Here is a 16,043-nt window from a genome sequence, read left to right on the forward strand (position 1 = left end):
ATATAATTCTTTTCATATTTTCAACAGTGACACTCGTCATAATTCAGCCTTGTATCTATAATAAATAAATAATTATATGTTATTTTAACAAAATAAAATAAGATTTACAAAAAAAAATAGTTCACCACGAACATTAAATACACTGCCCAAGCGGTAGTGTATCTAATGATGTAACATGCAAAGACAGCAAACGAATATCGGCGTTAGTTCGCAGTGCATTTATTTCGTGTAACGATAATTGAAAAAATATTATTCTTTTCATATTTTGTATCTATAATAAATAAATAATCATGTTATTTTAACAAAATAAAATAAGATTTACAAAAAATAGTTCACCAGACACAAGCACCAATAATAAACGTTTCATATCTCGCAGAAATAAGGCACGTAAGCATACTAAAAATACACTGCTGTTTGAGCAGTTACAGTTGGGAATGACGTAACATGCAATGACAAGAGCAAACGAATATCGGCGTTAGATCGCAGTGCATGACGGTGTTTGATTTTCGCGCCTTTCTACGAGATGATCTTGTGTGTACCGCCATTGCGTTTCGTTCGAAGCAAGATGCAGAATTTCAATTAGAAAAAGTTAGTAATAATCCACAAGGCCAATAATCATGAAGACACACTAAGCTATCAAAAATAAACAATAGTATACTAAAATGCATGCAATATCTTTGATTATTACAAACAGCACTTATCTTTTCCAGAGCTCTTTATCAACAGTAAGCACGTGGCAACCCTCTAGCAGAGATTATCGTTTGCCCACTTCCAGCATATTCAAATAACCTTGCAAATGCAGTAGCATCTCTGATTGCTATGCTTATCTTTGCATCATCAGCAAACAACTGAAGATATCCTGTCAGCACTTTCCAGTATCATTGGTGTATAGATTAAACAACAATGGTCCATGGATGAATCCTTAGGGTACACCACTGGTCATCTTAAATCTGGCAGATTTGCATTCCCCATATACCACTTTCTGATACCTGTCTGTCAGTCACCTATTCAAGCGAATAGTTTATATTCCAATCCCATATTTTCTAGTTTAAAACAGCCTTTCATGTGATATCCTATCAAATACCTTAGCAAAGTCCAACAGTATCATAATGTATCCATGCTCTTCATCCAACTTATTCATAACATTATAAAATATGAACAAATTGCTCAGACATGACCTCCCCTTAGTAAACCCATGCTGTTCCTTGCAAAACATATTTTGTTTGTCACCCATTTTTGTATGACTTCTTACCGACTCCCCAAAAATATTTACAATTACTCCAGAGATATTGACAGGTCGATAGTCAGAAGCATCATTCCTTGCACCACCCTTGTTCACTAGGATTATCAAACATTCTTTCCATTCCTATGGGATCTTTCCTGAGATAAGACTAAAATTATATAAGCATATCAAGTGCCTAGCCAGTTTTGGCTGAACATTCTTTTAGTATACATGCTGATATCCCATCTGTTCTTATTGCTGAATTCTTATCCAAGTCATGCAACTGCTCTGGAACTTCCTTCTCATGCATCTCTATTTTTTCATCCAGTGTGCATTACACTAGGTTGATAGATACTAGTGAAGTGAGCAATCATTATTTGAACTACTGCATCTACTTCTGATACCAGAGAACTGCCTGCATTCAGTAAAGTTATACTTTTGCATTCATTCTTTCTTTTACTTGCAGCATAATGATCAAATTCTTTTGCATTGCCTTTAGATTTTGCAGCCAATTTCTTTTCATACGTCACCTTAGCTTTCTGCACACAAGTACAGAAAGTTACAAGTATGTGTGTGTGTGTGTATATATATATATATATATATATATATATATATACATACATACACACACACACACACACACACACATATATATATATAAACACACACACTTGTAACTTTTATGGCCTATGCTTTATATATTTCATAACTCCTATCACTCTTATTCTCACAGCCACATGATCTTGTGGATCTCTTGTTTAATGAGATTGCACATCCATTTCACTTCCATTCTATTTCTTCTTTGAACTCTAGTGACACAGTCAGATGTTGCATCATTTAGGCATCTTTGCAAAACTTCCCATCCACTGCTGATATCCTTTCCATTCAACAACTGATACCATGAAACAAAGATAGTATTCTTCTGAGTACAGCATGATCACTACCACCAACTGGTGGCAAAACAACATCCTTAACTGAAACATCTTTTGATGCTCTGATCAAATCTAACATTCTCTGTCCTTGAGTTGTTTCTTTCTATGCTGCTTGAGAAAGTTTTCATGCAATAATTCAAATTCTCCCTCCTCCTTATGAGTTTTCTGATACCAAATCAATACTCAGATAATTTAAGTCAGTGCTTCCCAAACTTATGGATGTAAAGGCCCCCTTGGAAAAATTAAAATATTTCACATACCCCCAATCGAAAAAAAAATTGTAATACAGACATATATTATTATAATATTTATTGTATTTATATTCAATACAAAACATACACAGCGAATATCGCAAAAAAAAAATCAAATGCAAATATTACATTTTTAGCATCTTACATACACATTTGCCATGCACACTTAGTCTTAAAACATTTTAAATTTGTTTTCATTATTTCATGGCCCACCTCAACAAAACTAAAGGCCCCCAAGAGGGCCAAGGCCCACAGCCCACATTTTGGGAAGCGCTGATTTAAGTCACCAAAATAAATACTCATTAGGAAATTAGAATAAAAATTAAATTGTTGTAGTAGCTGTTATGTCAGAGTTAATTACTTCAATTTTGATCATCTTCAGTGAATAGCTGAGATTGTGAATAATACCTTCTCATTGGAAAATTGCAGTATATTTCCAATTTGTAAAGGGAAGTTCATTGCATAAAGGAGAGAATTAAAGATAATAAACTAATGGAAAAATGAATTATAAAATAGCTGGTTACAGTGATATTACTAATGGAAGATCAGTTATAACAAAACTATTGCATTTCGCAATATGCCTGGGGAAGGAGTGTCCTAGGTTTGATTCCTGTTGACGACGTGAAGAGCTTAAGGATTTTCCTCAGCCATAACCAAGTTGGCCGGTCTTGGGTGTGGACAGCAGGGATTTTTCCACAAGTTTATCTGGGGTTTTTCATCCTGCAAGTAGGCCCCGTGAACACACAGGCTACAGTCATATAGTAGGGCAAGGAAGGCAATGGGGAAACCACCTTGCTCATAATCATCTCCCTAGTATGGTAGCATATAGCTACCCCCACCAGCTGTATGGCTGAGGGAATAGAATAATTCATTGTTTAGGAAGCTGCATGAAAATAGATCAAAGTAATGATTAATATGTATTTCAGTAAAGCTTATAGTATTCCACAATAAAAATCTGCCAATGAATTGTGCCAAATATGTACTGATAAGAAATCTTTTACCCAAGGGATTGACGACTATAGGATTTTTGTTGGTTAGTGTATTCATAAATGATTTAAGTTTTTAAGATGATGTGATGTTGAATAACACCTAGTTGTCTGGATGACCTCATTTCTTCACAATGATGGTCCTAAAAAAATATTGGATGAGTTGACAGGCAAATGAAGTTTAAAGTGAATAAATAGACAAGCTTTAGAAAGAGTTAATGAATACAAGGATTTAGGTATTCCAGTTGATAGGGAATTTAAGTTCAGGAGTCATATTGGTAAGACAGCTAGTCTATTCAAGCAAAGCAGATTATAGACTTATTGTAATTAAAAGTTTCACTTATGGGAGAAAGGGTCATAATATAATTATATTAGTTTCTGGTCAGGCAAGTACAGATTGCGGCTCACAACTTTACTGGCACTGATTTGTTGATTTTTTTTAATGTTTTTTTTTTTTTTTTCATTATGATATTTACAAGAATCAGTTTTAATCTGTCACATATCTGGCAAGAGACTTTAAAACTTGAGTTTAGGCACATATATAAGGTAATAGCAGGAGTTTGTTGTACTGACTGAAACAGACTCTACTGGAGAACATAAAGAGAAGGTGAAGAAAAGAGAACAAACATAGGGAGTTCATCTTCTACCCATTTGTGTTGCAGATATGTGGAATGGTCTTCAGCAATGGTTATTAGAAGAATGGATTTATGTAACTAAGAATTATATAGTTATGGATTGGGAGTATATACGAGCAAATTAAAAATGTATCATTTTTTATCATTTGCTGGCCTGGTTGGCCAAGTGGTTAGCATATCCACTCTCCAACTAACAGGTTGTGGCTTTGAATTACCACTGTGGGCATGGATGTTTGTCTTTATGTGTTACACCACCCCCCCACTTACTGGAGACCAGAAGTGGCTTGAAAAAGTTTCATGTATGGTCTCAAGAGCAGTTTCTGAACCTGGTAAAAAAAATTCTTAACCCACCGATGGTACAAATGTACTACAGGTTTACAAATAAGCCTACAGTATATTAATGTTACCAGTGGGTGCACCCAGAGTGGGGGAGGTGCTTCCCCCCCAGAAAAAAAAAGGGAAAACACTAGAAAATTTTTCAAAAATCTTTTCCTAATTAAAATTCATGTTTTTAAATTTATGTTGTGTATTATCTTCTATTTCTATACTACTTATGAATTAGCGATCATTGCAGATGCTCAGTCATAGGTCGTATGCGATGCTAGTATGCATTCTCAAATTGTCTACTCAACTCCCCCCCTCCCCCCAAGATAAAATCTGAGTGTGCTACTGAATGTTACCTAATTTGTCATTACTGAAAATCCTAGTATATGTTTTGCAGAAATATGCAAGCAAAAAAAAAATCTTTTCGTTGAATTTCATTATTAATGAAAGAAAGGGAAGAGATAAGTTGTACATATGAATTTACACAGGTCAATGTCATCAGTAAAGCTCATCTTAAGGGTTTTTTTTTTTTTATGATAATGATAACCAATTATCTGGTTCACTTGCAATATGTTTTTTTTTTTCCCCCTTCCCTTTCCATTACTGAATTAGTAGGTCAGTGACTATGGAATTGGTTTGCATCCAGTTTTTTTTCTTTTCCCCACCTCACAAACAGGAAACTGAACTTTCATATTAAGCTGCTCAAGAAAATTCCAACTTAGATTAGAAATAAGAGATAGAATTAAATGTATTTTTCACTTGGTTACAAATTACATTAAACTTGCCAAGAAATTATACTCTTGTTTAATCCTGTACCAAGTGTGCTTTGGATTTGGGATGCCAAGGAAACTGATGTGAAGTCATCAGCCTCTATATACAAGTAGCCTCATTGTGAAAGATACTTCACGTGCAAACTTTGCTTGCTTATGTTTGGTAAAGGATTAAAGAAGAATATAGTTTCTTGGCAAGTTTAATCTTATTAGAGTTCTAAAAGGTGGGAATCCTAAGCACTAAGACATTAATGGCACACATAAAATATTGTAATATACACAAAAATACTCAATGGAGACAGAACAGCCACATACGCTTTACAGAATTTTGATCTAAAGCCTTATGCTGTAAAATGATATAATCATTAAAAAAAATTATAGAAAAGAATGTCAAAAGAAATTTTAAATTATATAAAAATCTTTTATATATCACAAATTAAAAAAATAACTTGAAAAAAAAAACATGCACATATGTAAGATAATTAAGGCATGAAACACCAATATATTATAAATAGACCAAAACAAAATGACATTCTTCTAATTTTATTTAATTACATCAAAATCAATAAATTATACAGATCAACCAACATGTTAATAACAACTGCTTCCTATTTTCCATCTCAGGCAGTTAAAAATAATTACACACAATACAACTTAAAAGTAAAGTTGAATAAAGTCTTTAAAACATTTTTTAAAACAAAATGCAGATTCTATAAAACATTAAATCTATATTAAATAAAAACAACTCATTTTGTGGATTTTCTTCCAACTATTAAATATATTTTGTATATAGTTTTTTTTTTTCACATATGTCATGATCTTTGTGAATAGACCATTTTATTTTAGAGATTTTAGCACTAAAAATACTTTCTCTTTTCTCTTATGCTTAATAAACTATCATCACTACTATTATTATTAAAACTATATTAATATTGCTGTTTTAACTATAGTGATATCACCATATATGCTGTTAAAGATTCCAGTCTACCTTCAATCATCTTTATGCATCTTAATATCAATTGATCTTCAGCTTATAATAATTGAATAACAGTTCCATGAACTGTATAGTACTATTAATTCTAAAACAAAAAAATTTGTAACCTGTCATTTGTGATAAATATATATATATATATATATATATATAATAGTAATATTGAGGAATAATGTACATAAATGGAGTGTAATAATAAATTTGCATTAAAAAAAAAGCATCTATTTTCTGATATCTAGATCACGAGATCAGAAGCAAACTGCTTCACCAATAAACCACATTTTTCCTCAAAAAATACTTTGTTAAAGTAAGGGTTTTGCCATGACACTTTTTTTTTTTTTCAATAATAATAATAAAAAAAAAACCTGATTAAAGTAGTGTCATTTTTTTTAATAAAGATAATTCTGATTGAGTATTGTTGTGGATAAATACACAGTAAGCATTTTATAATATTCATTTTGACTTCATATTAACATCGGTGTTAATAATGCCATGTAATTTGGAAGCTTACCTTGCCACTAAAGAAACACTTCTTAGTCGTTTACACAATCCTATTTTGTTTAATAAAAATGGTGAATAATGCTCAAGATATACTGTACAACATAAATATAGGTAATTTGCTGTAATATGGAATAATTAGTCAAAATAAAGAAAGATAAGGATTCAGTTATTCTTAGCATGTTTTAAAAAAACTGAGAATTTATTAGAATCCAATAAGATTTTCTGTATGGTCAAGATAAATCATGCACAAATTTTACAAGTAGTCCACTAAAAATGATTAAACTTTTTTTTATGAACATAGAGTTCAAAAGTTCTGTTCACTGCACAATCGCCATGATGTTACAGTTTCCACCTTTACATCCATTGTAAGCCTGATTGAGTAAAAAAGGGATGTAAAGGTGTTCTTGTTCTAAAATAAAGGAAGAATATAATTCAGATGTAAGGCTACATGTTTTATGTTGTTTATATAATGAATGAATAGAAAGTGTATATAAATAACAGTATGCTTGTCATATGCCACAATATTTTAATGGGGAAAAAAAAAAATAAAAAGGAACTTCAGTCTTGACCTTTAGTCCAGAAAAATGTTTGATGCCAAAGTTGCTGGATTCAAACTATATAACTCTGCCCCCCCCCCTTTTTTTTGTTTAGTTATATTTCTTTAGATATTTTAACCACTCGAAGATTACTTTAAGATCAACAAACATTCTTAATTTAAATGAAATTTAAAACTAACATAGTTATGTATAAATATACACTGAATTAAGAGTTCAAATGATTTACTTTAAATTTTAAGCAGCTTTTCTATGCTGCCACTTGAAATATACATTTTTATTTTTATTTCTTCAGAAATTTATAGTGAACAATCTTGGGCATAGATGATATCCTCTTACAGACAGAAAGAATGCTATGTCTATCAGTGATTTACATATCAAAACAGATATTCATAATATCACAAGATGGGAAAAAAAAAACTTTGCTGGAAGTAAACTTTTTTTTTTTTAAGTTCATTTTTATTAATAAAATAAACCCAGACCCATATCTATCATATTTCAAAAGTAGTTTGTGATAGAGTTGTGCATAACAAATAAATCATTTTACGTGTGAAGTCTGGTTTTCAAAATCTCCTGGTGTCAATACTGGAGGGGGGGGGGGAGATGGGAGTCAGGAAAATACCAAATTCCATTACTCTTTTTACAGGATGTAAAAAGAGTAATGTAAGTAAGAGCAGATGACTGTTTCCACTTAGAGAGTAATGTTTTTTTTTTAAATAATGTGCTGTACATCTTTCTGATAAGTTTTTTTTCTGCTGTTGTTCATGTTTATCTGAAATTCCCTGAAAACTGACCAAGAGAGATATCCAAACTGTCGTTTTGGATTTGATGTAATCATCCATAAATAATTATAGTTCAATTTCAAAGTAAAGGCAGTAGACAGACATGCTTCAAAGTTTTTTACCTTTGAAATCTGGCTGTTCCAGAGATAATGTTTAACTGGATTTCAATGATGTGACAAACAGATCTTAAATATTTCATTAGAAACAAGTTTCAATGCATAGTGTAAGATGACTATGCTATTGAAATGGAGGACTGAAGTCACTTGGGAAAACAGTTCCACGTTTGGTCTACATGATTCCTCCACAGGCAATGCAGTACTAATATATGATAGGTTTATAACCTTACACAGGGAAGATTCACATATGAAAACCAAATTCCATTAAATATGGAGAAGCTACTTTTGTGTCATTCTGAATTGTTTTACCTAATTTCCCCCGTACACATGATCTCATTTCCATCTAAAGTAAGATATGATTTTTAATAAAGACCAACATATCACATTTTTGGAAATTCCATCCACCCAGAGTGAAACCCTTTGTTTTAAAATGCTTTGCTTAATTTTACTCTGAAAACTAAAAATCATCCACCAGAGCAGGTTTATTATATGCATATGGACAAAATCTAATAGATGTTAGTGTTTTGCAAAATTTACATAACTAAAATATGCAACATCTGAGTAACAAAAGGGCAGACAATACTGTTTTAGAACAATACCACAGATTAAGGTATAATTATTATTTAAAAATAACCTCAGATCTACTGGAATTTAGCTAAATATGTGGTTCACAAATTGAGTCACCTGGAGAAGAGTGAAAGGAATATGCTTGGTGTGCTACTTAGAGTGTACCAAATATTAACCAATACATCATGCATTCAAAGTGGATATATGCTGGATTTATATAATGCAAAGTAACTAAAAGCCTCCGTAGCTCAGTTAGTATAGATAAGTCCTTGTTGAAAAGATCTGGGTTCAAATCCTGTCTACGATGTGAAGAACCTTTATTGGGTCCTTTCCATCGAATGGGCAATCTCATATGGAGATTGAGGGGTTTCTCTCCTAGAAACTCAGATTTTTCATCCCTCAGAACAGGCAAACTGGCCTCATGAATGTATAGTTTGATAGACAAAATATTTACTCCTAGAGGGAGGTAGTAGAGGAATGGCAAGCCAGCTACATTGCTTAATCAGGGGATGAGTCTCCTGATTCCCTAATCAGGAGACTCACCACCATCTCTAATGGACAAGAAATAGATGGATAGACAACTAAGATAGTCTAAATTTTATTACACAATGGAGCCCTATAGATGATAGGCAGAAGACTAAATTAGAGATGGTGAGGAATGCTGGAGTGCAATGAATAAGAAAAGTTGAAAGGAGAATGGAACAGACAAAATTGGGAGAGAACTTAATCCAGCAGTAGACTGATTCTGGTTGAAGATTTTTAAATTTATTTTATACTGAACTGCATCCCTAAATAGAATTCCAATTGAACCACATATTACATAATCATTCATTATCTAAGTTTCATCTGAATCACATTTATCTTTTGAAAGAGCTATTAAATTTGGATATTTCACATGCATATACATATGGAAAAAACTGAAGACTGTGCAACATGTGCCTTTCAGTTTGAAAAGGAACTGGTTTAGTTGTCATGAAAGTTAGCCATTCTCACAGGTAGGAAGTAGGATTTTTCTTTCCAAAGAGCCAGATCTTTCCTTAGATAAACTGGCCAAAGAATATGCACAAATACCAGATAAAAACTACTAAAATAAAGAGCCAAAAGGCTCCATTTCAGCGATGTAAAATTATTTAAATTAAGGGGATATTAAATCGCACATTATATCAAAGCCGAATAAGAAACTCAAAGATAGAAATCAAACAGTTTCATGCTGAATATATAGCAAACTATAAAAGTTTCGGAAGATTGTATTGAACCAACTCGTAGCAAAGGTGGGTAAAGTTCTGATCACTATTCTTAGTATTTCCCATAATGTAAAACACATCTCCTAGGAGATGTATGATGTTATACATTATGGTGGAAGGTCACTACCTAGACCGGTTTCGACTTTTATTGAGGTCTCATCAGTGAGTAGGTAGACCTAGATAATACTGATATAGACCTAGATAATAACTTTTCACATTTCAATTCGGCTTTGAAATAATGTGGGATTTAATATCCCCTTAATTTAAATACCAGATAAAAATATGCTTATGGATGGTGTAGAGTGGTCTTCCATGATGAATCCTCAGAATTCCACAATATTGCCATGTAATAATAATGAGTAACATTCAGATCTCCACATAAATTAACAGGGTTGTCATGCAAATGTTTATGATGATTTTTAAAATCCTTATCCCAGACCATTCTGTAATCTAGTCTCACTAAACTTCTCACAGCATTAGGAATATACAAGTTTACCTTATCTTAGTTGTCATATGACATCCTGTTAAATGGTAGAGCGATTGCATCTGGCATGCATATGTTCCTAATGCTAGTGTAACTGGAATACAGAATGGACTGGGATAAGAATTTTTGAAACTATCTTTGGATGACAAAAAAACCTGTTATTTTATACAAAGACTTGAATGTTGCTCATCAAGAAATCGAACCATTGCAATCCAAAGACCAATACATAAAACGTAGGATTTGCCAAAGAGAAATAATGTTAACAATAGTAACAATATATATATTCAGTAGAGAGAAAATAACATTTGATAATAATTATGATCACATACTAAAATTGACATGATATAAATAAAATGACAAGACATATTTTCACATTTCATGCTTGTTACAAGAACATTAACAACAACAATAAAAATATGTGCTACAATATTAAAGAAGCAAAGTATTAATATCTGTAAAGAGGCTACAGGAATTTTGCACAATATAATTTGCATATGCACAATTAAGGCTGATGCTGCCAATTTCACCTCCCCCCTTTGTAGGAATGTAGTACAACATTTCAAGATTCAAGAATGACTATGCTAATATTTAAAAATTTTTGGACCATACTCATACAAATAAAAATAATTTTGCACGAAGATCTACATTGCATGGATTATGCTGCACAATCATCTCAGTAGCCTGTGTATTAGATACAAGTACTCTTCTTCCAATTCTTGTGACAATAATAAAAACATCAAAACTTGCAATTAAAATTCTACTTGTATTTATTATTTTGCAGTTGTTTAGTAAAAGTAGCAATCTTATTTACATTATGCATTTTCCTCCATTTCAGAATAAGATATGCAAAATGGTCAATGAAAAATAAAAAAAAGCACAATATCAGAAATAAGTATTAAACTAAGAGGAAAGAAGTGGTTCTCTAGAGGCAACTGGTCAAGCCTACTCTCCATATGCCTAAATGTCACTTTCTCCATTTTTCCCACTTGAACTGAAGTCAGAAACTAAATGGATATAGCTTTATCTCAAATGTATACAAATGTAAATACTCAGTGAATAGTTACAGTTTACTGTTTCCTATTAAAAGTGGTTTACTTTGCAATATAATATACTTTCTTTAGGCATTTATCCACAGTTATAATTAACTAATAAAGATAAAAAATTCTTAAAACATTAAGCAGCTTGAATTGATCTAAGCATGCTTGCTTTCACTACAACTTCTGCTTTTATCAAGAAAGTCTGTATATGTTTTTATCAAGAGGTTTCTATAATTTTGCTTTTCTAAGTACACTGTGATTTGACAAGAATAATCTGAAATCAGATCATTGTTTAGGTTGATACATGCCAATGGGCATACTGACTACACGAGGAAGGTGCAAGGCCTTTTCTACACCACTAAGTGCTACATGTGGCAAGCCAATGCACAATATTTAGATAATGTAGTGTTTTCTAGAATATACAGTAGGAATTGTAGTGATTGATACAACAGTTCAGAGATGCAACTTCATCCACAGATCTATATGTATATTTGCCTTCAAAGTAAAGAATGATGTACCTCTATCTGTGAATATATATATATATATATATATACACACATATATATATACATACACACACACACACACACAATGATAAGTAAGCTTTATCTGTACATTTATAGAATAAATAATTATTTCATGGATAAAGGCAAAACCTTTTTTCTTGCTTTTCAAAGAGAAAATAGCTGTATCATTCATGATAAAATGAATCCTCTCTATTATTGCAAACACAAATAACTGACTTGCAATTTTCTCCTGTACAGAAATCTTAGGTACAACTAAACAAATTTGTAATGACAAGAACTTATATAAAATATTTCTTTCATAAATAAAATATAAATAGTTCATTCATAAGCAACAACCGGTTCATTCTTGTATACAACGTACGGACATTAAAAACTGCACATTTTCACTTTGAGATAAAGTTCATCATTGTCAGTTACAGCTTTAGCAAATTATCACAGTCACACATGTATAAATATATACCCTGTAACATTGTTATAAACATAGTTATAAGCAATGCAGAGTAAGAAAAGCTTATAATTAACTTTCTGCTGTTGAAGTACTTTGATATAAATTTGAAAAATAAATCACATTTGATCCTTCTAATTTGTTCTTGAAAACTAGTATAACTAAATTTTCATTTACGCTTAAAATTTTAAACTTGTAACATTACTAAATCTTATAAAAAAATAAATAGATAATATAATTCTGAATAAAATTATACAGGTATATTTTATAAATGTTAACATCTTTACTTTTTTCTGGATTATTCACAGGTTTTCAATAGCAATTTATCTACAATACTTGAAACAATGTAGGATACAACCTGTAACATTACCAAAACAACATGGACCAAAATGTGTATGTCTGTCTTTGAAACAATTATGGATGGTGAATTACTTAGAATGTAGGAGAAGGAGGAGTAGGGGGAGAGTTGCTGCCAGAGGAATCTGTTCCTCCAATGGGACGACGGGTTTGAACAATTTTCAGCTTAGGTCTTTCAGGTTGCTGATCTTCACATATATGGACAACAATACCTGGTTGGGATTCAGAAGGTGGATGTAATTCATGGGATTCTCCTAGTTATAAGGAAAAATGTGCAAAAAGTGAAACGTTACTAGTATTTTCCTATACTAAATTTTCTTTTTTTTTTTTTTTTAATTAATTTTCTTTATGGATGGCAAAATGCATTGGACCTGCATTTTTACACATTAATGTTTATTTGAAAAGTACAATAACAGTATAATTTGTTGGTTTTAAAATTTTATTAGAACGATTATGATTATAGTATAGTGAATCAGAAAAATGATTAATATCAGACATGACATTTGAAAACTGGTCATTTAGAATTTAGCTGTGTATTTTTACCTATCATCAAATTCCCCCATCTTAACATGCAATTATTCCTAACAGCCAACTTGTCCTCAGAATCAGGAGATCAACTCACTATGATTAGCATAACTTATCAAAAAAAAAATTCCACTGTAATATCAGTAATAACAAAAAAATAGTAAATTTCATCTCCTAACCAGGTTATACTGGATCACTCTTACAGGTGTCTGGCAAAATCCAGTATAAAAAAGTATTTTTTATCTGAATTATACATCTTAAAAGAATATTAAAGAAAAACTAATTCTCTTTTATATTAATAAAAGAGAATTAGTATTTATTAATTAGAATTAGATATTAATTTTAAATAACTTCTTCAAATGATGATAAAAATTAATGTTGAACCAGAAACAATAGTTTCTGGTTCAACATTAACATTTATTGAAATAGTTCATATCTTAATGGCTGAACTGTATACATAACTATCAGAAACATGGATTTACTGTTTTGAAAATGTGAAGAAATCAATTATAACAGAGATATTTAATTAATTTACAGTTACAAAATGAGTATTAAGAAGTAGAGAAAATGAGTAGTTTTTTTTTTTTAAATCATGGCGATCTTATGATTATGAAATGATAAAAGGACAAGCAATAATGAAACTGTTTGTTTTTAATTTAATTACAGAAGTATTGTTGCTAAAGATTCAAATATATTGCATGATGAAGAGAGAGATCTGGTCTTGACCATTAAGGTCAACATTATCAAAAGGCGAAGGACTAAGATTTATTATTTTTTTGGTGAGCAGTCGATCATAATTAAAATTTAAATACATTCATTTTATAAATAATGTGAGCAATTATAAATTATAATGAATACTGAGAATTTAATTATAAACATTAATTTAATTTTTATCTGAAAAACTTTAGTTTATGAAAATCCTTGCATATATCTCGAACCATGATTTTTTTTTAACTTTAATTTTGGGAGAAAAAAAAGTGCAAGTGATATTCAAGTAAATACAGTATAGCAAATTTATATGGCATGTTGTGGACAGGAGTTCTGTGAAGATTCTTTTTGAAAATCTGGATTGTATTCTTCAGGGAAAGCTTTTGGAGGAAAACTGTTCCAAAGAACAGAAGTATGTGGAATAAAAATAAATGAGATTAGCAGATATGGTGCATTAGCAATTTAACACAACTGTAAATGAATGTTGGGCAGCTATTATTCACGTTGTAGGTTTAGCAGAAATGGGGTGCAATGATGGATGTCAATTCTGCTGAACAGTGCCTGAAGAGTCTGCAAAATAGAGCAGTTATCAAATAGCCAAAATGCCAAAAATCTCTCAAAATCAAGAACTTTTAGAGATTTTTCATGCACCACTGCCTATATATGAGAGGAGTATTTTAAGATTAGGCAGATTTGGGATTTGTACAGAATTAGTAGCTGGAAAAATTAAAAGTAATGCCTTGAGTGAAAAAGGATGCCAAGCTTTTTTGGAAACTGAGGATGTATTAAAGTGGTATGTTTGAACAATGAAAGGATGAGTGTCAGTCTATGAAGAGAGAGATCTGGTCTTGACCACTGAGGTGAACATTATCAAAAGGCAAACCACTAAGATTTATTATTTTTTTGGTAGAGATTGGCATTATATCTTTGGCTGTAAAAGTTTAAACTACAAAAATCGCACTTTTCATCTTAACTGGAAGTATCAACATAAAAAAATCTCAGTAATCACAGCACTTATAGTAGGAAACTCAGAGATAAATTATCATTTTGGAATAAATGATTTTTTTTATTTCTCTACATTAAAGTTAGTTACTCTCAAAATAATATTTACAAATTATATGCAAGAAACAAACAACATTAGCACATATCAGGGAAAACTAACAGAATACCCATATTTTACAGGTTTTGACATTAAAAAAAAACAAACCCAAACGATTTCAATAATAAATTAAGAAGTGATACCATCAAAAAATCAAACTCTGATCCGTTGAAAATTTACATATCCATAAAAGAAAGTAAGCATTTTTGAAATCTAAGCATTAGTTATAAACAAATTTAATCCAAGTTTGTAAGAAATATTACTCATAATATCAATGAAAAATTTCTGTGTAATCATTCATTAATACTGAATGAAAACTTTTGGACAAATGAAACGTGCTCTATTATAGATAAGATTTCCTGAAACACAATATTTTGGGTTCTCATTTTTCCAATATGTAATTTCATTATTTTAATTTTCCAATGATCATATTTAGAATAGTGCTATATAAAGCTGCCTATATGTAAAAATTGATTTCCATAAGTGCATTTCTACCATTTGACTTGATTGTAATATCTGTACTGTCATCTCCACCAAAATGAAATAGTGGTAATAGACAGGATTAGATCTACTCTTAGCAGCAGTAATACTCATACTTCCATAATGCATAAATTTTGGAGATGCCATGGCAATTTGCATGCTTTTTTTTCTCCCCAAACCAATAAGCCTGGCTTCATTCATAAGTCTGTTGGCCACATAAATTCCTCATCAACATAATTTATTTTATTTACCATAGTGTTTATACAGAAAGGCATTTGTTAATGCCTTTCTAAAATTCTTTTGAGTCAGTTGTAATTAGCACTTTCAGTCCCTTTTTCCTGTTAGAGAGAACTATGACTTTACTTCTGGAAACTTTGAGCAGATCTATGCCACTCCAGACTTTATTTAAAACAAAATCAGCCTAGTCAATCTCTGAGAATAGAGAGACAGACTCAAAAGTACATATTAAATATACAGAACATCTGATTAATGCCAAAAGGAGATAT

The 16,043-nt window shown here is 31.2% G+C and overlaps 1 protein-coding gene across 2 annotated transcripts in view; it reads right to left on the minus strand.

Moving 5' to 3' along the window:
• sra (RRM_RCAN_like domain containing protein Sra) overlaps positions 1 to 16,043 on the minus strand; it is a 155,505-nt gene that overhangs the window by 69,089 nt on the left and 70,373 nt on the right. The window contains exon 4 of one of the 2 annotated variants that reach the window (XM_090409652.1): positions 12,801 to 12,979. In XM_090409652.1, coding sequence (XP_090265778.1) covers positions 12,801 to 12,979 — 179 coding nt within the window. Of the gene's footprint in view, positions 1 to 5,647; positions 12,980 to 16,043 lie in introns of those variants that run through there. The other variant, XM_090409651.1, reaches the window with a different exon arrangement.

This window comes from Typopeltis vanoorti, chromosome 19 (assembly GCF_054136105.1).
Source record: "Typopeltis vanoorti isolate ZY-2024b chromosome 19, IOZ_Tvanoo_1.0, whole genome shotgun sequence".
Taxonomy (NCBI): domain Eukaryota; kingdom Metazoa; phylum Arthropoda; class Arachnida; order Uropygi; family Thelyphonidae; genus Typopeltis; species Typopeltis vanoorti.